Genomic DNA, 20,908 nt, shown 5'->3' on the forward strand with positions numbered 1-20,908 from the left:
ATTTGATAGCGGCTTTCAACTACCTGAAAGGGGGTTCCGAAGAGGATGGCTCTAGACTGTTCTCAATGGTAGCAGATGACAGAACGAGGAGTAATGGTCTCAAGTTGCAGTGGGGGAGGTTTAGATTGGATATTAGGAAAAACTTTTTCACTAAGAGGGTGGTGAAACACTGGAATGCGTTACGTAGGGAGGTGGTAGAATCTCCTTCCTTAGAGGTTTTTAAGGTCAGGCTTGACAAAGCCCTGGCTGGGATGATTTAACTGGGAATTGGTCCTGCTTTGAGCAGGGGGTTGGACTAGATGACCTTCTGGGGTCCCTTCCAACCCTGATATTCTATGATTCTATGATACTCAGGACACAAAAAGAAGCTGGGAATCTGGGCTGCCTAGTTCAGGCTTGTCTCTCCGTATCCCTGGCCCATTCAATCCTTACCCTCTGCTGAGGATGTCAATGGTGGTTGGTGGGTTCTATGGATCAGCACTGGGACGACCCAGATCCAGTTCACACAGGGCACCAGTCAGCCATCCAGAGGAATGACTCTAGTCACTGTGGTCCCAGGCCAGCGCGGAGAGGGTATCCTGGAGGGGAAAGACTCCATTGTCCACCCCTCAACCCAGCTGAAGCAGCCAGGCCAGCCACAAAGCCAACCCCCGGTGGTCCCATGCCTGAAACTGCTTCATCAGGTTAAGGCCCTGCAACCCCCGATCCTTCTCTCCTACCGACGAGCCATAAGGTGGGTCTCTTCCTCTTCCCTGGATTGCTTCCCCACACCATGCTCACATAGCCTGGCTACGGCACAATCTCGAATCCCCTCCCCCCAATCCCCAATCAGCCCATGAAGTGCCAAGGAAATGTCCCCCCACCCCTCCCGCACAGAAGTACTGCAGGGATGGGAGTGGGTAGTGCTCCCCAGGCAGATGGCAGGAGAGATGTGGCATCGGTTCGGGAAGGCTCTGGCCACAGAAGAACAGACCAGTTTGGTAACAACTCGCGTTTGTGGAAACAAAAGTGGTTTAGTTTCAATGATACATAGAACTGCACAAAGCGTCCAATACTGGGAACCACCTCCAGAGCTGCTCTGCCCTTCAGCCTGCTCTCCTGCACTGGGCCTCGTGCTGCCTTAGTCCACACAACCCTCCCCCCAGGATGGATTCCCAGGGCCCGATTCCCCTGTGCCGTCATTGAAACCAGCGCACGGCGGGTGTCAAATGCTCCCTGATCAGAATGGGAGCATTCGGCAGCCACTGGACCCTGGAAGAAAGGACTCCACAAGGTCCAGGAGACTCGGGCCCTTGGTTGATCAACTGGCTCTCAGCCCTCTGGTGCCCTTAAGAGTCTTGCCATGCAAACCTGTCCTGTGTTTGGCATGACCGATGGCCGCACCATTCTCAGCCCTTGCGGAGTTCAGGCTGCAGTCCCCCCTCCCTTGGAATACAAGTGGCTCCCTTGGAGCAGAGCCAGGGTCTCACCAGCCGTGGCCATGGCCGCTTGCTGTCTGGGAATGGCAGAGGGCTTCCCAGATGGAGGCACAGGGCAGCTCCCAAGGGGCAATGCTCCCTAGTCCTTCCACGGAGGCCCCAGGCTCTTGGTGTTGTGGTTTCACTGTAGTTCTACTTGGGCATCGCTCAGAGGCAGCACGTGAGAGTGCAGGGTTCATGGCCTCAGTACACTCCAGGAAGGGAGGCCAGGAGCTGCTTGGGAAATAGCCCAGTGAACCCTAGCACTGGGCGCGTCCCTGAGGTACCTGTGGCTGTGCAGATGGGATCCCAGTGAGGGAGCAACGGTGCCATCTAAAGCCTGGGCCAGTGCTGTGCAAGCTTCCCCCTCCCCCGCCTCCGACCAGCTGCTCTGACCACACCCCGCCTCCTCCTTTTCTACTGCCCAGCGTTGCCAACACACCTCACTCCAGGCCTAAAATAGTGCCTCCTGCTGTCCTGGCACTGGGGCTTCTCCCGACAGGACCCCCACGCCCTGTGGTGCTGCAAGTAACTACCTGCTCCCAGCCACCAAGCGAACCCTGCTCTTGGGGTGGTGGGGGTGGTGAAATGGTTAACAGAGTGACTCCCTCGGACCCTGTTAAGTCCTTATGTCCATTGCATCCTCCCATCCTGCTCATGGAGAGGTGCGTGGGGGGGTGTTAGAAGGTTCCCTGCTGGATTTTAACCAGCATCTTCTTGACCTCGTTCTCCACCCGCAGGAACTTGGCCTTCTTCCAGGGGTTGCCGGTCTGCCGGCGGCTGCACTCCAGGTCCTGCAGCAGCAGGCTGAGGTGCTGCTGGACCCGCTCGCGGTCCCAGTTGGGCAGGTTCTTCTTCACCACGCTCAGGATGAAGGCCCAGTAGTCGGAGACGTCGGTGCCCACTGTGAGGAACACCAGCACCTGGACGCCGTCGCGGTCCTTGCGCAGTGCATGCAGGGCCCACTTGCCCTCCTCACTGATGTCGTTGAAATACAGGCTGGGGAAGGGAGAAGCAGGGTTATGGGGCCATGAGGCATCCCTTGGTGACCAATGAGAGAGGAGCATGGCGGGGCAGTGGCCAATGAAATGAAAGGACAGAAGCAGCCCCAAAGGGCAGTAGCCAATGAGTGCAGGCTCAGAGAGGAGCCGCAGCCAACGGGCAACGAGTGGACGAATGGTGGCCACTGAGGGACAAGGCCTCAAGCAGCCGCATGAGGTAGTGGCCAATGAGAGACAAGCATGGGACAAGGCAGTGACCAATAAGGGACAAGCACTTGTGCAGCCATATGGGGCAGAAGCCACTGAAGCAAAGTACGGGCACAGTGACCAATCAGAGAGAAGCATGAGCTATGGCTCAGGGGAGTAGTGGCCTATGAGAGATGAGTGGAGGCACAGTGACCAATGAGAGACAAGGACTCTAGCAGCCATGAGGGGTTGGCCAATGAGTGACATGCTCGGCCGCTGTTGACAAGGAGCAAGTGCTAAAGCAGCCACCAGCAAGGAGCCGATATGGGGTGGGGGGAGCACCCAGAGGGAGAGGGGCCAGGTCTTGTGGGCTGGGAGTGCTGCCAAGGAGGGAAGCTGGTGCCCATAAAGGGGATGCCGGGCTGGATGCCTGAGCTGTGGCTCCCTGGTCTGGGGTCATGGATGGGGCGGGGAAGACATTGACCTGGCTGTATGGTGAGGGGAAGGGACTTGGAGACTCACTGCACTTCCTTCAGTGTCGCATGCCTCTTAGCCACCTCCACCAGCTCCAGGGCTGCCTTGTCCGTCACCGAATTGTAGCCCACGTTGAGCAACTTTAGGTGCTGGTTCTGGGCCAGGTGCTGAGTGATCACTTCCACACCCTGGTTCCCCAAGGAGGTGTGCAGCAGGGACAGGTGTGTCAGGGAGCGGTTGCCTGCGATGGCCTCAGCCAAGTACTTGGCCCCCTGCTCAGTCACGGGGTTGTCCGAGAGCCTGAAAACAACACAGGAAGGTCACAGAGGGAGAGGGGGCAGCCAGGAAATGGGGCTGCCACCCCAACAGGTACTGACTAGTGGGGTGTTTACTGCTCATACCTTAGTGCTGCAGGACATGGGGTGACAGAGGGTTCTGGGGGAGAAAATAGCTTGTCCCCCTTAGAGCTGGTTAGGGGGAAAAAAAGGGGGAAAAAGAAAAGAGGGGTTTTCCCCCCACCACAGATAATTTCAGCATTTAAAAAAAAAAGTTTTGTATAAATTTTCATTGGAAATTTTTTTATTTTGGGCAGAAATTTGATTACCAAAATACTTCAATTTGGAAATGCTGCTACGGTGCCTCGTGGGAGTTGTAGTTCAGGTGCCTCATGCTTCCATTCTCCACTATAAGCTGGGCTCCCTGGTTGGACTACATCTCCCATGATGCAGTAGGGTTTCCCCTTTTGGAGTGGGAGGCAGAACTTCATGGGATTCCCTGGCCATGATGCATCATGGGAGATGTAGTCCAGCTGAGGAGCCTGGTGCATAGACGAGAATGGGGACATGAAGCAACTGAACTACAGCTGCCATGAGGCACCATAGCAGCTTGTTGAAATTGGAATATTTTGGGGTTTGGAGATAGGACTGTTCAATTTAAAAGCAAATCACTAGAATTTTCTATGGAAAGTGAACACTTTTCGCAAAATACTTCATCTAGCTGAAAACCCAATTTTCTGTTGAAAAACGGATTTGACGGAAAATTTTCAGTTAGCCCTAGCTTTCCCTTTATCGCAGCCTTGGCGGGGGCATGCCACAGCTTCCTTTCTGTGCTCCTGCTTTATAGGAAACCTCCCCCCATTCTTCCCTCAAATGCCTTCCTCAGCTCTCGGTACATTTCCCTCATAATCCCTTCACCCACCCCGTAGAACTGACACCACCCTCCCCTAGCAACATGGATGGGGAAGATGTTTGAGTCAGGCAGCGTTCTGTAGTCCTATACAGCTTTGGCCTGGCAGCCAGCTCCCCCCAGCCCTGCCATTGTGCTGCAGGGAGTTTCCGCTCTGCCTGAACCCATGCTAGAGAGAACCGCAGGCTAAGCAGGGCTGCAGAGCCGGGAAGGGAAGGGCTGCAGCAAAGAGTGTGAAAGGGACAATGAAAGACGATGGAGCACACCAGATATTGCCTCCATGGCCTGGAAAACCCTCTTGATCCAGGCCCCTTTGGCAAAGCTAGGTCCAAGCACTTTTAAGGATCCTGCCCAGTACACAGATCATGGGGACCAGCGGCTTCAGCTGGCCCCGAGCTGAGCGTCAAGCCTGCTTAGTAAGGGCCAAAGTAACAACCAGCAGGCTCTGCCCCCAGCCTTTCCTCTCAGCCATTTGCTTACCCTCTAATACCTCCCCTCTCCAGGATCCCTCAGACTCAGGCCATTAACAGCGGGGTTCAGCATGCGGCTTGAACTCCTGACCAGGAGATCCAGAAAGCCATGACCACAGGTCAGCCGAACACACTAAAGGAAGTGACCTCACCAGTTGGGGTAGGTCTCAGAGAGAGTCCTGCTCCGGGGGACAGGCTCTTGTTTTCCTGAGCACACTCACCGCAGGGTGCTCACCACACACTTGTCGTGCAGCAGCAGGTCCCGGATCTCCCTGCAGGCTTCAGGGCCCAAGCTGTTGAGCTGCAAACTGAGACAGGGCGAGAGCAAGAGGTCAGCAGTGGCGCTAGTCAACCCTTCATGTTATGGGGCCAACACCCAGCCCCTCCCCACACATGCCCCTGCTGTAGGAGTACCGCACTCTGGCCCTAGAGGGCGGAGTAGAGGTTATTGCCCTACATGGAGGGCATGTAGGTGCACCTATTACAGTGTGACTCACACCCACCTGCTCACTAACACCCCCTCCACCTCTCCTAGCCTGCCAGGCACCCCAGGACTAGGAAGGAAGAACCACAAGGGGTGAGGTCTCTCCTGAGGCAACCCAGTGGGAGAGGCAGCCTGCGTCTTGTGGCCAAAAGCACAGAACTGGACTCTTGGGGTTGTTCCCTGCTCTGCCAACATGCAGCCTTGGGGGAGTCATTTCCCTATCAGTATTAACAACACTGAACTCCCTCCCCTGCAGTCCTGGGAATGTCAGGCTTATCCAATTAGTGTCTGTGAAGCCATTGAAGGGTGCTATGTAAACGCTCAGTATTACTCCTGGCAGGCGCTACCGAGTTATGGGTCAGCCATAAGGCAGCCATCACCTCTGCTTGGAAGATAATACAGTATTTTTTCCCCAAACAGGGAGAAAGTGCTCCCCATTTTCATGCACAGACCAGAAGAGGGGCAGTACCAGCCAGAAGACTAAATGGCACAAGCTCTCAGACAGAATCCCAGAGAGATGTACATGGGAGAACAGTCCCCAGCAGGAAGGGAAATTCAGATGTTGGAGGAGAGAGAGGGAAGGATCCACCATGGATTCCCTCCCTGATTGTGTTTGTATTGATTCTTCTCTGGCCAAAGGGATGGGACATTTTTTTCAGACCCGCTGTATTTTCCTTCCCCTCTTTCTTTCCTGATTGCAGCTTGCCACCTTCTGGTAGAAGGTGAGATTGCAATACCAGGCATATTTAAAAAACGAGACTAGGACAAAACAGGAGCAAAGTGACAAGAAGAGAGTCTTGCAGCTGGCCAGGACCTGGACTAAATAGGTCTTTTCCAGCTCTAGATTCCACCTTTTCTGCAGCCAGACAGGATCCATGGAGGGGGAAAACAATCAGAGGGGTGCAAATTTCTGAACAGGCCATATTTTAAAAAAATGCAATTGACTGCTTTCCCCAATCACTTCAATATCCAGTTCAAAACTGCCCTTCTCCATTATACAACCCACTGTGGTATCACCGCAGCCATTTCACAGATCTTATCTAACATCCCATCCCCACACCAATAATCTCCTCTGTCTCTCCGCATCATCTCAACAGAGATGGCGCAAGAACCTTCTGCTCCGCAGCTGCCATTGTCTGGAATAGTACCCCTCCTCCACATTGTATCTTTCCATCTTGTTCAAGTCTCCATCACATTCCAAACCCAATCTGGAAGCATCTCATGGCCCCCTTGTCCCTATGTCTTAGTTTCTCTCTCTGATATCATTCAACTCCACAAAGCTTATGGAGAGTCAGTGTGTACCAAAGACCCTGCACGGAGTAGAGATGGAATATATCGTACAGGTAATGGATCACTTGATGATTACCTGTTCTGTTCATTCCCTCTGGGACATCTTTGCATTCGCCACGGTTGGAAGACAGGATACTGGGCTAGATGGACCTTTGGTCTGACCCAGTATGGCCATTCTTATGTTATTCTCTGGTACCAAGTGAAACAGTGGGTCCAAGATACTCTAATGATCTTAACTCTGATCTAAAGTAAAATCTAATGATGGGCAAATGGCTTTCTCCCTCTCTCCCCGCTCTGCTTCTTTAATAAAAAGTTAGCAGAGCTGGCAATATAATCTAAAAATTACTTGAATGGATTTGTGGTGCCTTTAGATAGAATTCCACAAAAGCAAGGGCCCTGAAAAGCAACAGGAATTTGGGAACTGACAGCTGAAATACGGAGATGAAAACCACTAGAAGAGCCTTGATGCCAAGTACGGTTCAAAGAACAGCTGAACAGCAGCCCACAGAGTTCTATAAAGGACCCATCATCTGTAAAGAGTTGCTATCCATTGAGACCACTAGTCCCAGCATGCAATAATCTAGCATGGCTGCTTAGATCAAGGAGCATTGTACACTGATTCATAGTCTCCATGGTCTGTATCTTCGTATTTAAAACGGACAAAGGCAGCAACTCTTTACATCAGGTTTCTCAAACTTCATTGCACCGCGACCCCTTTCTGACAACAAAAATTACTCCATGACCCCGGGAAGGGGGACAGAAACCCAAGCCCTTCCGCCCCAGGCAAGGGGGCCCAAAGCCACAGCCCGAGCCCTGCCCCCCTGGGGGAGTGTGAAGCTGAAGCTTGAGAGCTTCATCCCTGGGCGGTGGGGCTTGGACTTTTGGCTTCAGCCCCAGGCCCCAGCAAGTCTAATGCCAGCCCTGGCAACCCCATTAAAACAGGGTCACAACCAACTTTGGGGTCCTGACCCACAGTTTTGAGAACCACTGGTTTACACCATTGTACGCAGCTCTCAGGCTCCAGGCAAGCTGCTGATGGGAGTACAATCAAGGCATCCCCAGATATAAATGGATGACCTAGACCCCGGGCAGAATCAGAGAAGGAGGCACTCACTGGAGCTTCCGGCACCGTAGCAGGACAGGGAAAAGAGTTCTCAGGCTGTTGACATCAAGATGGCATGAGCTCAGGTTAAGCTCCTCCACCTCATGGCTGGTGGTGCCCATGACAGATGCCAGAATGGAGCACTTGAGTGGGGTCATCTTGATGGAGGAGAGGTTGATCGTCCTGAGGGAGTGGATGGCCTCAGCCGTGAAGCGCTCGTTCTGGAACTCATGCAGGAAGACGAGGTAGTCCATCAGCTCGGATGGGGGCAGCCACTTGCGGCTGTTCCTGATCATGGTCTTCTTCATAGCGTTGGCAATCTCAAAGGCTGCCAGGTTCTTGATGGAGCAGCCAAGCTGCTCCAGGAGGGCCCGGTTGCGGCGCGACAGGAGCCCGCCCATGAAGATAGGGAAGAGCTCAAAGACTTCATCATCCGGTGCCTCGTCAGGGTGGTGCTGGGGGCCCTCCACCCCCAAGATGCTGGAGTTGATCTGGTCTAGCACATCGTCATTGAAGTAGTCCTCCTCCTTGAACATCTCCACCGCCATGGTGTGGGCAATGGTGTCGCGGTCCTTGCCACTGAGCCGGTTGAAGAAGCGGGGGAACATCTTGAGTAGGCCGAAGAGCAGCGGCAGGATGCGCAGGGGGAGGACCTTGGAGACGATGCTCAGCACCAGAGTCACGTCCTCGCTTACCTTGCCGATGACCTCAGACACCTCCTTCCCCACCCGCTGTGCCAGGGTCTTCTTCTCGCCCAGCACCACGTAGAGGGCTGCCAGGTACTCCTGCATGGCAGGGATGGTGAAGACAAAGGTGTGCTCCTTGCCCGGCTGAACGCAGGGCGTGAGGAAGAAGCGGAAGACGTCAGTGCGGAAGACATTGAGGAGGTTAAGCTCACCCTCCGTCTTCATCTCCACTTCGAAGCACTTCTGCAGGTCTTCATCCGAGAAGCAGGTCTGGCGGGAAATCACCCCCTCATGGGCCAGCTTGCCCACCGTCTTGGCTACGTATTTCATCATGGAGACGTTGGTGGGGTCGGTGCTGTCCAGGATCTCCCCGCTGAAGTTGAGCCGCAGGAAGCTGGTGTAGATGCCCGTCAGGGTCTGGCCGGGAGGCACCGACTTGGTGAAGTAGAGGAAGTGCAGAGTGGTGCAGACCAGCCAGCAGTAAGAGGGCAGGAAGCAAGCAGCCGCGATCTGGTTGTGGCGCTCCAGATTCCTCGAAAGCATCTCCACCAGGTTGTCCCGCTCATCCGAGTTGCTGCTGCTCCCGCTGCCGTTGCAGCCGGGCTGGCTCAGGCGCATCTGGAAGTACTGCTTCTGGAGATTGGTGTCAGAGAAGCCACAGATCTCGGCATAGCGGCCCACGTACTTGCTGGGGATCCGGCGCACGGCGGATGGGCGCGTGGTGACGATGATGCTGGCCTGCAACCAGAGCAGAGATGCACAAAGCTGGGATTTAATACAGTCCCTCTCTTTCTCTGTCAAACCATTACTGGCCTGATCCAGAGCCCACTGACCTCAATAGGAAACCTCTCACTGGTGTCAGAGTGCCTTGTGTCAGGCCCTATATGACTAAATGACTTGAGGAGGAAGGGCAAGGACTGGATGGGATTAAGGTGATGATTACCTCAAGGCTGCTGGTTCACATCCAGCCCAGGGCAGCAGTGATTTAACATCATCGCTATCTGAGGCTGGGTGTGAGGGGAGCTTAGGGGATCTCAGTCCGGCTGATGGACTCCCACACATTGCCTTTTTCTACAAATCCCTCATGCCGCAGCCCGTACTGATGGCACAACAGGTCAGAACCGCCAGCACTAAGATGGGGCATGTCGTGCCACCTTAGCAACCCCCTCCGTTCATTCGCCTCACCCCTCCGCCGACACCCATTCCCCCATGCCTTCTGGATTTGCCACCTTCCATTTAGGCTGTCCGTTCTTTGGGTCAGGAACCACCTTGGGGTTGCATTTGCTATGTTACATCGATAACTGCAGGTTGTCAAGAAACAACCCTCCCAGCTGGCACGGATCGGCCTCTTTGTTCCCAGCCTGTGCAGGGAGGCCAAAGACTGAATGAGCTTTGAAGACTGGACTCCCCTCTCCCTCCTAAGGGCCATGAGGGGCGTGGGTGTCCTTCCAGCACAGGGGGTGTGGGGAAGCTCCTTGCTGTGCCTTTTACCAGCCAGTCAGGGCCAGTAGAGGCCCCACCAAGGAGTGGGTTCTGGGCAATGCTCCCGGGATCCCCGTTTCTACCTGCTCACAGCACCGGGTGGGGAGGAACACCAACCTCTGGCAGCAGGTACTTCCTCAGCAGGTTGACCACGATGGTGGAGGGAGGCACGGCCTCGTTAGGGTCGCAGCAGAGCTCAGTGCCAGACAGCCGGAAGTCCAAGTTGAGCCGCTCCAGGCCATGGAGGATAACGAGCACCTTGAGGTTGGTGGAGCCCAGCAGCGGCAACACCTCCTTGAGGTGCAGGTACTTTTTGGTGATGAGGCGCCGTAGCGAGACGGGCACGTTGCTCTGGGACAGGTCCTCGCAGGAGAAGGGGATGACCAACTCGAAGTGGGGCAGGCGCCCATGGCACCAGTCCACCACCATCTTTTTGATGAGGGTGCTCTTCCCTGTGCCCACTGTGCCGTACAGCACCACATTCTTCACCTGCTGCCCGCAGGCGTCCGCGTCGAACAGGTTCTGGAGGCCGATGGTCCGGCTACAAGGGGACTGGAACTGGTTCAGGATGGTCAGGTCAGGCGAGGGCTTCAAGATCTCCTCCAGGGAGCTCTCCCTGATGACCGGGTCCACGTGGATGGTGTCCAGTGAGAAGGATGGGCCGAACTGCCTCTCCTCATTGGGCTGGTGGCTGAACCAGTCAGACAGGCTCTTCCGGTGCTTCTGAATGGCGTCTGAGGGGTGGGGGGGGGGAGTAGAGAGATGCTCACAAATACGGGTCGGGGGGGAGGGCGAAGGCTGTCTCAAGTTTCCAAATTGCTGGAGCCCCTCCAGTACCCCCAGCGCTAGAGTCCCGCAGCGCAGTCCCGGCACCGGCTGCTCCAAGCACTAACAAAGCCCAGGAACCCCCGGATCCAGCTAGCTCCCCCCTTCATTCCTGTATTGGAGCAGCACTCGTGCTGTCCACTCCCCACCCCCACAGCCCAACCTGACCTGCCAAGACGGTGCCTTTAATATTGCTTTGTACAGAGGTAACATTTCCCCATCTAAAGACCCCCCCAGCACACTACGAAGGGTTGGAGGGGCATGGTGACCCTCTCTGTTTCACACAGGGTGAGGAGCCCGCTGGCTCCAGGGCCCCGCAGCGAGTCAGCGACAGAACAGGGAATAGAACCCAGGACTCCTGACACTCTGTCTCCTTTTCTAACCACTGCACCTCACCCGGGTCAGTGACTGCATCCCAGCCTGCTCACCTGACTCCCAGTCCCAAGCACACCCTACCACCTCAGCACTGCCCCTCTGTGATGGGCTCCTACAGCGTGGCAGAAGCACGGGGCCTTACCGGAAGAGGCCACGTTCCTCAGGGCCATCTGGCCAGGCCGGGAGGAGCTCGGCTGAGACGCACTCTCCTGGAATCCTCCTTGGTAGCGAGCAAAGCTCCTGCAAGGAAGCAGGCAGGGAATTGTTGAGAGAGCAAAGCCCAGAGTGGGACAGCAGAGTCTGTCCCAACGGCCCAGAGCTGGGGCAGGCTGCAGCTTGAGTGAACCTGGACATCCCAGCCAAAGACATGGTTAGCTCACCAGCCAACCCCTCAGCCCCGGCCACAGGGAAACTGCCTCCCTGCCAGTGACAAAACACTTCCGAAACGAAGGAAGGGAGCAGCTTGTGTGCAAACACAGTGGTGCGAGAAGAACTGGGGAAAGCACAACTGCAGTAGGACCCATGTCAGCTCCAGGGGCATTGTGGGAAATGGGGAACCTGAAGACAACAAACCAGGACCTGCTTCTTCCAACTCAGCCCAAAGAGAACCTCCCCTTGTTTGAGCTCTGAGCTGCAAAATGTGCCCACTTTATCCTGAGACCAGGTCTGGCTCCAGCAGGAGCCAGGCAAGCTCCCCCCAACCTATCTGTCTCAGGCCTGCCATCGAGGGACCCATTCAGGAGTTCAGTCTGCACTCAGGCTTCGATCTCTCCTCTGAGCCAGAGAACAAGGGGGGGCCTGTTAGTGCCGGGGGCTGTTTGTTATGTGAATACTTGTCCACTGGGAACTGGGCAGAGGCCAAACTCATTTCATAAGGACCACCAAATAGCAACAAGCCACCTTATATAAGAATGGACCAGTGTCCTGTCACCAACAGTGGCTGGGGCCAGATGCTTTAGATGAGATGAACAGAAAAGCGCAATTATTGAGTGAGCCATCCCCTGTCGTCCACTACCAACTTCTGGCCATCAGAGGTGTAGGGGCACCCAGAGCATGGGGTTGCATCCCTGACAATCTTGGCCAATAGCCTTTGTGGACCTACCCTCCATGAACTTATCTAGTTCTTTTTTGAACCCAGTTATACTACTGACCTGCACAGCATCCCCTGGCAATGAATTCCACAGGCTAACTGTGCGTTGTGTGAAGTAGTCCTTCCTATTGTTGTTTTAAACCTGCTGCCTATTAAGTGCATTGGGTGACCCCTGCTTGTGTCATGTGAAGGAGTAAATAACACTTCCTTATGCACTTTTTCCACACCAGTCATGATTTCATAGACCTCGATCATCTCCCCCCTCAGTTGTCTCTTTTCTAAGCTGAGCAGCTCCCCACACATAACCTTCTGTCATCAGCTGGGGTGGGTTTGAATGGGTTGCCTAGGGGTGACAGGCCCCTTAGCCTGTTCCCAGCCTCCCTTAGCCTGTTCCCAGACTCCCAGAGCTAGTCCCTCTGAAAGATCAGGAAGAGCCCAGCTGAGAGGGCCTCAGCAGCCTCCCCCCACCAAAGCCATGCATCCTGGGGCAGGATCTCAATTAACTTTAACACCCACACCGACAAATTAGACCAATTGCTTTATGTGAGGGGAGCTGCCTTAGCCACCCACCCCTTGCACTTGGGTCCCCTTTACTTCATGCCCCTGCCAGCTTCCACAGGCGCTCCAGGCCCTACCTGGAGGGGGACATTTTGGAGCACAACCTGCCAGCTGGGTGAAGCATCCTCCCAAGGATGAAGCTGCTCCTGGCACCTGAAAGGAAGGAATGCAGGAGGTCAGAGAGAGCAGGATTGAGAGAGATACAGGATGGTGTCCGTCGCCTGCCACCCGCCCCCCAGGGTACCGACCACCGCTTAGCACCCTTCTTCCTCTGCACTCCCAGAAAGAGGAGGAAGGAGCCTTGCTCCAGCAGCACCGGAGGCCCAGACAGCCAGGATGTTCTGTGCACCTTCCCCAGGGTTCTGGCTCCATGTGGCCTGGACCGGACCATGCTCCATGTAGTGTGCATCTGTGCACGGCCAGGGAACAGGATGCTAAGGCAGCGATGCCAGATTCGAGCCCCAGGGAGACACCTGCCTGCAGAGTCATGGGCTTATGTTCAGAGCATAGGCTTGGGAGACAGGAGCTCCACTGTTCAAATCCTGTCTCTGCCACTGTCTTACTCTCTGGCCTTGGTATTTCCCCTGTCTGTGCCTCCCTGTGAGGGACAATACTCCCCCCCCCCAAGGGGGTTGTGAGGATCAATTAGCTAATATCACAGAAATCATAGAAATATCAGGCTGGAAGGGACCTCGAGAGGTCAGCTAGTCCAACCACCTGTGCTAAGGCAGGACGAAGTAAACCTAGACCATCCCTAAAAGGTGTTTGTCTACCCTGTTGTCACAGAGTGTGGGGGAGTCCGAGGCCTGTACCCCTCTTCCTGGGATTCACTGTGACTCTCAGCCAGCCAGTAAAACAGAAGGTTTATTGGACAGAAGGAACACAGTCTAAAACAGAGCTTGTGGGTACAACCAGGACCCCTCAGTCAAGTCCTTCTGGGGGAGCAGGGAGCTTAGACCCCAGCCCTGGGGTTCCCTGCGTTCCACCACCCAGCACCAAACTGAAAAACTAACCCCCCCCAGCAGGCTCTCTCCTGCAGCCTCCGTCCACATTCCCGGGCAGAGGTGTTACCTCCCGCTCCTGGCTCAGGCTACAGGCTCTCAGGTTTCCCATCCCCAGTGAAACTCCCCTGCCACATTCCCAGGTCAACACTCCCCCTCTCTGCTGCATCACACCTGCACTTAAAACCCTCCGATGACGGAGACTCCCCAACCTCCCGAGGTAACCTGTGCCAGCACTCAACTGTCCTTAGAGAGACAGAAAGTTTTTCCTAATATCCAACCTAACTCTCTGTCACGGAGTCCCTGGGCGATGCTCTGGAACTGCTCCCCATGAAACCAGTCAGGACACTGGGGCAGTCTCCTTTCTGTGAGCAGCCTGTCTGCAGGACACACAGCTCACACAGCTCCCACCTTCCTGGGTCTGACCTCAGAGCAGTCAGCCTCCTCTGCCCCTCCGTGCGCTTCCCACAGTGAGTCCGCCCAGGCGGGGTCCTGGGGAAGCCAGAGGGTCCTGCCCCCCAACTTCGCAGTCAGATGTGACACTCAGCCAGCCAGTAAAACAGAGGTTTATTAGACAGGAACATGGTCTAAAACAGAGCTTGTAGGTGCAGAGAACCGGACCCCTCAGCTGGGTCCATTTTGGGGGGCAGTGAGCCAGACAACCATGTCTGCCTTTCACTGCATTTCTCCAGCCAGGCTCAAACTGAAAACTCCCTCCAGCCCCTCCTCCTCTGGGCTTTGTCCCTTTCCGGGCCAGGAGGGCACCTGATCCCTTTGTTCTCCAACCCTTTAGCTCTCACCTCAGGGGCGGGGGGGAATGCCAGGCCATCAGTTGCCAGGAAACAGGGTGTTGGCCATTCTGTGTGTCCAGACCCCTGCACATACCTGTCCTCTAGGGCTCTGCAATGATCATACAGCCTTACCCCACCACCTAGATACTTAAGAACTGCACAGGGGAAACTGAGGCACCCCCACACTATTCAGAGGATACATTAAGAACAAAAAGAAAAGGAGTACTTGTGGCACCTTAGAGACTAACCAATTTATTTGAGTATGAGCTCAAATAAATTGCCAGTTTCCATGGTATGCACCCGATGAAGTGAGCTGTAGCTCACGAAAGCTCATACTCAAATAAATTGGTTAGTCTCTAAGGTGCCACAAGTACTCCTTTTCTTTTTGCGAATACAGACTAACACGGCTGTTACTCTGAAACCTGACATTAAGAACAGTCCCACTTCGTCACACTCTCCCTTGTTGCAATCTTAGCTGAGTCCTTGTTGTCCTGCCCTCGATGGACAAGGAGAACAACCTTTTACGTATTGGCAGACTTATCAGGTGCCCCTCAGCCTTCTCTTGACGAAACATATCCAAGTCTTTCAACCTTTTCTCAGAGATCAGGTTTTCCAAACTTTGAGCATTTTTGTTGCTCTCCTCTGGACTCTCTCCGATTTCTCCACATCTTTCCTAAAGCGTGGCCCCCAGAACTGGCCATGGGTACTCCAGCTAGGGCCTCACCAGAGCCAACCAGAGTGGGACAATGACCTCCCGTGTCTTACTTAGGACACTCTTGTTAATACAGGATGCGATGCTTTGCAGACCCTGGGCCTGCTTTGGTGCAGATCCTGCTGATTCCAGTGGTAGCTGCAGGTGCTCAGCTCCTGTAAAAAGCAGGCTCTAAGTGCTAAGTTATGAGCAAGCATCGAGGGCACCGCATCACATGAGCCAGAGAATTCTTCCCAGCAGTGGCACAGCCTGACCTGCAAATAACCTCCCAGGGAATTCCCCCACTGAGGTCTCTGCCTCCTGGTGCCAGGGCATGTGGGAATATCTCCCCCCAGTCATCCACTCAGGACTGGATTTTCCACTTATTGCCCCAATGTTTTTCCCCTTCTCTAGCACTGTCCATCCACGCAAAGCACTTCACTAAGGAGGTCACTACCATTAACTCCATTTTACAGATGGGGAAACTGAGGCACAAAGTAGTCAAGTGACTTGCTCAAAGTCATCCAGTGAGTCAGTGGCACAGCTGGGAATAGAACCCAGGAGGTCTGTCTCCCAGACCCCTGCCCTGCACTGCCTCTATGTAAACTAGAAGGAAACACTTTGCACAAACACCACCTCCCCGCCAGAATGGTGCAATTAGAAGTGACATAACTAGGCCAGCAAGTCTCCTCTGACAAAGCAGCACAGACTGGCTGCAGTGTGAGCTGGGCCCAGGCAGAACTGCTGCCATCCCAAGCCCCCAAAACCCAGCACCCAACCTTAGACCCACCGTGCTTTTGTCTTAACGCAGTTTCATCAGTGGGGAATTCACACACAGGACATGACTGTGATATGGCCATGGTCACTAGGTGAGTCGGGGCAGCGCCAGTAGAAGAACTGGGCTCCCAGCCCCTTGCTGTAGTCTCTAGACCTTCCCACCCTCTCAGAGCCAGGAACAGAACCCAGGCATCCTGATTCCCCTGCCCCACTCATAAGATCATGCTGCCCCAGAAGGTAGAATCCAGTGATTCCACCTGCAGCCATAACAGGGAGCTGCAAATTTCACTCCAAAGGGATTGGGCTCTGGGGAAAGCCAGGTAAGAGGCTTCTCACCTCAGCTGCTCTCACCCAACGGCTGCTTACCTGGTGCAGAGCTGGGGGACAGCAGCATGCACGTAATCTCTCGGCCTCCGAGCTTGGGGCCCTGGATCCTGCTCCAGCGGGTCCCAGCCTGGGGCAGACATCTCGGGCACTGCATGGCAGGGGACTTGCTTCAGCTGAAATGCAGAGAGCAATCACTTGGGGAGGTGGACCACCCCGCTGGGGTCCTCAGTCCCACCACTGAGCTGTGTGCTGTGAGGGCCAGGTTAGCAAAGCCCAGCCTACCCCAGGACACACCTGAGGGCTAAGGAACCAGCATCATCTTGCATGAGCGGAAGCCCAAAGCTTGCTTCATTCACCCTTCCTCCTTGGGCTCTCACACCAAGAGGCAAGCATAAATAGTGCTCTCCCCACCAAGCAGAGAGATTAGCAATCTTGGAGCAGAGAGGGGGCCCTCAAGACAGCTCTTCCCTGTGCAAACCCATAGTATCAGGCCATCCGCTCAGTCTTCTACCCTGTCTGCAGCACTGGGGAGATCCCCTTCCTGACCTCTGTAGTGATTAGCTGGTGCCCTGCAGCTTTACTGCACTTTGGGGGCCTCCCTCTCTTCTCACACTGGTTTAAATGGATTATCACAGGGAACGGATGTGAGCAAGAGAAGAGTCAAGCCCATTGTACTGGTGGGAGTTTTTTGCCACCTGAGTCACAAGCAAAGGAGGGTCTCTGGGTCAGGCAAAACAATAGTTCTAAGCACCTAAGGTTCTTAACCAATCACCTGAGCGAGGGGCTGCAGCTGTTCTCATTCAGTTAATTTAGGGGAAGAAAGAGACAGAGCAGGAGGTGAAGGAGCAGTGTCACTCCCCCCCCTTCAAAATCGTGAGTCAGGCCCTCCCCACCTGAAGATCGCACTACTTATTCAATAATGACATTTGAGTCTTTCTTTACCTTCTTGGGGATCCAGACTTCTCTCTCCTGACGAGAGGCTTCACATTTAGTTTGGCTGGTGCTGTTTAGAGAGTCTCCCACAACCAGGTGACTCCAGGGGTAGGGGCTTTAAGAAAGAGATCAAAGGTGAGAGTCCCGCTGACATGGGGAGTGTTGGCAGCTAGGGTGACCAGACAGCAAATGTGAAAAATCGGGAGAGGGGGTGGAGGGTAATAGGAGCCTATATAAGAAAAAGACCCAAAAATTAGGACTGTCCCTATAAAATCGGGACATCTGGTCACCCTATTGGTAGCTCTGTAGTGTTAGAGGAGAGAAATATCCATCCTCTCCCCCTTATGCCCTCCCCCCTCCAAATACCTGAGTGGTTACAGGCTTTTCCCCTTGGCCTGTCAGTGGCAGTCAGGGGAAGGACAGGCCGGTGACCTTCTCTACCAGACAGATCCCAGGGGCCCACTGAGGAGACCGTCTCCTGCTGCATTCATGTCTCTCTCCAGTGCTGCAGTGGCAGCCGGCACAGAGCCCTCTATCCTGAGCCTGGCAGCCTGTGCTGGCTGCTCTGTTGGAGAAATGAGACACAGGCTTAGGGCAAACCCGTAGCCTCCTCCCCTTAAAGCAACAGGGGAGAGAGACTCCAGCTGTCAAGCTGAAATCTGGCCTGCTGCTTTCAGGCTTGCAGAGAGCAGCGCTCGGGAGCGCCCTACCAGGGGCTGCATTGGAGAGTCTGGGCCAAAAACAGTCAGGAGTGGGGTTGCTGCTGCCATCCATGTTTGTCAGGGCTGAATGGATCCCCACCGAGCAGGTGTGGGGCCCCCTTTCTCTGCACACCTGTTGAATGCAGCGGGAGTTTAGCAACTCTGAGGCAAGGGTAAACTGGAGCAAGAGTCAAATTTAAAGCGGAACAAGCTTGTTTCCAGCCCAGACAGCTGCTGCCAATTGCTGAATCCATGATCTTTGTGAGCAGCCAGAACAGGAGAACATATGTGTCCAGGGAACACCTGGTTCATCCTCTCTCAACTGACTAATACCAGTCTCTGCTCCAGGCCATGTCTGACTGTCCCCAGGGGAGCAAGTTGTGGGCATTGCCTCCTCTGAGGCTTCTCAGTGCTGGGAGCGGGGTGCCAGCCCTGCCCTTCTCCATCTGCGCTGTAAGGCTCAGGGACTCCTGCCCAGTGTGAGAAAAGGAGTTGGTCGTTGCATCTGGGTTTAGCTGTGGCTGGGTCTGGGGGCATTCCATCACTGGTAGATGTAGGGAGGGCACTGAAGGGTTAACAGGTGACATGCGAGCAGGGTGTCTTTCCCTCCCCAAGCTGTCATTACCTGGGCGGGAATCCCCACACAGCAAGCTACTCAGCCTCGCCTCACCTCTCCTCTGCCTTGTGTTTCAGGCACCCTGAGAGTTTCCAAACCACACAACAGGAAACCTCTGGTCCCAGGGAAGCTACCTGGGCTCTGGGCTCTCCTGTGCCGCCCTCTTGAGTGGGGCCGGAGCTGCGACGACTCACCGAGCCCTTTCGGATGCTTTTCATCTACCCATCTCAGAGCCCTTTCTGAAGGAGGGTCTGTCTCATTGATTATGCCCATTTTACTGCTGGGGAAACTGAGGTACAGAGCAGGCCCATAACAGAGCTGAAATAGAACCCAAGAAGGTCTGGCTTTGGAGTCCCTTGTGGTAACCACTAGACACTTTGTTAGCAAAGCTGGGACTAGAACCCAGGAGTCCTGACTTCGAGTCCAGGGCTCCATGCCCACCCGACTTCACGGGCACGTTTTGCTGTCCCCTATGCTCCTGTAACTCAGCAGACCCCTGAATTTGAAAGGCAGGGTGCTGTGAAGCCCACTGCCTGGGGTCCCAGCTGTTCTATTTCTATCAATAGCTGGGCAGGGATGCTGCTCTGGGAGGGGCATGTTTGGGGTGAAACCCAAACTGGGTCACAGTGTCCCAGAGCCACCAGTCTAGGGACTTACTTTTGCAGCCTCTGCTCAGGGCAGCCCCACAAGGTCAGCACAGAGGTCCCTGCTGCCATGAACCCCACAGACCCCGTTACCATTGCCTAGGAGAGATAAGCCAGTTTCCTGCTCATTCTGTCTTACACGGTCCCCGCCACAGAGCAGAAATACACCAGTCGTTTCTGTTAAAAGCCAGCCCCTTGCTCAGAACCCAGCCCACCAGAGAAAGCCAGAGATGAAGGAAATCAGGGCTCTGGCTTCTGAGCCGCTGTGTGCTCGGACTAGGGGGAGCAGGGACCCAGCTGGCTCAGAGAATGGGGACTGAGGAAAAATGAGACTCTGGAAGATCAAAAGTTACCTAGAGTGTTTTCTCAGCCAGCTGCTGTGTGTTAGTCCCACAGCCTTCGGTCCATTTGGAATCGCTCTTCCCCACCCATCACTGCATGCAGTTGTATCTCTGCCATCCCTGGCAGCTGTTAAATGTTGCCCCGTGCCAGAGAGCGTCCCTCCCTTTCCTTTCTGTGTTTTTAGTTCGTTCTCTGACAGCTTCTCTCTGGCTGCTTCCTTGCAGCTGTAACTTCCTGCAGCTCTGGCCCCTCCCACCGCCTCTACAGCTGGGGAAGCTGCCAAAAATAAGCCGGGGTGGTGAAACCACAGAGAAGGAGAGGGAGAGGAGAGCAAAAGACAGCTCCTCCATTAGCACTGCGAAAGTTATTCCGGTGCAAAAAGGCCCAGAGCCTCAAAGTCAATGGAAATCTATGGCTGTTAGGAACCTAAACACCTTGGAGGATCTGGGCCAAAGAGGCCGATTCTGATTGCATGCCAGTTTCACGCCATTGGCTTCAGGAGCATCACTCCAGATTTACACCTGTAGAAATGAGGGCAGAATCAGGCTCAGGTCCTTGCTGAAACAACTTTACTAACACACCTGTGCTGTGCAGGCTGATGGCACATCACAATCATGTGGCATCATTAAGTATAAATTCGAGAGTCTACACTAATCAATAGAGCAAGCTCTGTGCAAGGCCCTCCGGCTATTCCCCATGGCCATAGCGATCATTGGTATGGCTTCAGCACCGAAGGAGGGGTGCATTGGGCTTTACAAACCTACCCAGGCAAGGAGCTGGTGAATTGTTAAGATGCTTAACGCAAAGAGCAATGACGACAGACAGTAGTGGATTCAGGGGTAGGGGGGGGACAGGACAAGGGGGAGGAAATATGGCTCCTGAGCAATCTTTATTTTAGCTGTGTTTGGAAGGACCGGCGAGTCCTGTTTGAAGCAGGGACCATCTTTTTGTCGTTTACGTCCAGCACCGCGCAGAGCGAGGCCCTGATCCCTGACGATGGCTGCTAGGCACTAAGATAACATCATTCATAAATAACAATGACCATTGCTGTTGTTATGGTTGGGGACAAGGCCCTAAGAGGGATTTTGCAACTCACCTGTTACAGTCCGTGGTTCCACTCTTGCAGCTGCAGGGAACAGCTCCCAGCAGGCAGGAACATGGGTGGGATGGAGTCATTCTCCACTTCCTTCCTCAGTATTACAGGCACAACTGTCTTTTGGGGTTTGGCACCCAAACACCCATCCGTTTCTAGGGAAGGTTTCGCCCTGGGAGGTGACTCAGAGCTTTTCTGGCTTTTCCTGTCAGCCCAGGCGCTGAATGAGAAGGGTAAAAATGCAACAGCCATCCAGTGCCTCGAGCTTTGCACGGATGGTGGTTACTGCAGCAACACTGAGGAGCACTTGATGGGGGAAGCTCCCAG

General features: G+C 54.5%; 1 protein-coding gene across 3 annotated transcripts; it reads right to left on the reverse strand.

The window, feature by feature from the left end:
• Window positions 1–1,016: 1,016 nt before the first annotated feature.
• On the reverse strand, window positions 1,017–19,690 carry NLRX1 (NLR family member X1). 3 transcript variants are annotated; one of them, XM_073320931.2, is made up of 11 exons: window positions 19,500–19,690; window positions 17,552–17,750; window positions 17,195–17,300; window positions 16,292–16,425; window positions 12,743–12,818; window positions 11,160–11,257; window positions 9,935–10,551; window positions 7,662–9,073; window positions 4,995–5,081; window positions 3,167–3,418; window positions 1,017–2,456 (listed from the first exon to the last, which is right to left on the reverse strand). In XM_073320931.2, exons 4-11 carry the CDS (start codon window positions 16,404–16,406, stop codon window positions 2,138–2,140), a joined length of 2,976 nt encoding a protein of 991 aa, XP_073177032.1. In that variant the 5' UTR covers window positions 16,407–16,425; window positions 17,195–17,300; window positions 17,552–17,750; window positions 19,500–19,690; the 3' UTR covers window positions 1,017–2,137. The 3 variants fall into 3 exon arrangements, with proteins under 3 accessions (XP_073177032.1, XP_073177033.1, XP_073177034.1); XM_073320932.2 differs by lacking the exon at window positions 17,552–17,750; XM_073320933.1 differs by lacking the exons at window positions 17,195–17,300; window positions 17,552–17,750.
• Between the last annotated feature and the right edge of the window lie 1,218 nt (window positions 19,691–20,908).

This window comes from Lepidochelys kempii, chromosome 22 (assembly GCF_965140285.1).
Source record: "Lepidochelys kempii isolate rLepKem1 chromosome 22, rLepKem1.hap1, whole genome shotgun sequence".
Lineage (NCBI taxonomy): Eukaryota > Metazoa > Chordata > Testudines > Cheloniidae > Lepidochelys > Lepidochelys kempii.

Coding starts and splice junctions, on each gene's coding strand:
- NLRX1 (XM_073320933.1), bottom strand. CDS start 16,406: ATGCAGTGCCCGAGATGTCTGCCCCAGGCTGGGACCCGCTGGAGCAGG. Junction 12,819..16,291: donor GTCCCCCAGCTCTGCACCAG/GTAAGCAGCCGT, acceptor CCTTCCTTTCAG/GTGCCAGGAGCAGCTTCATC. Junction 3,419..4,994: donor TGTGTGGTGAGCACCCTGCG/GTGAGTGTGCTC, acceptor TGTTGTTTTCAG/GCTCTCGGACAACCCCGTGA.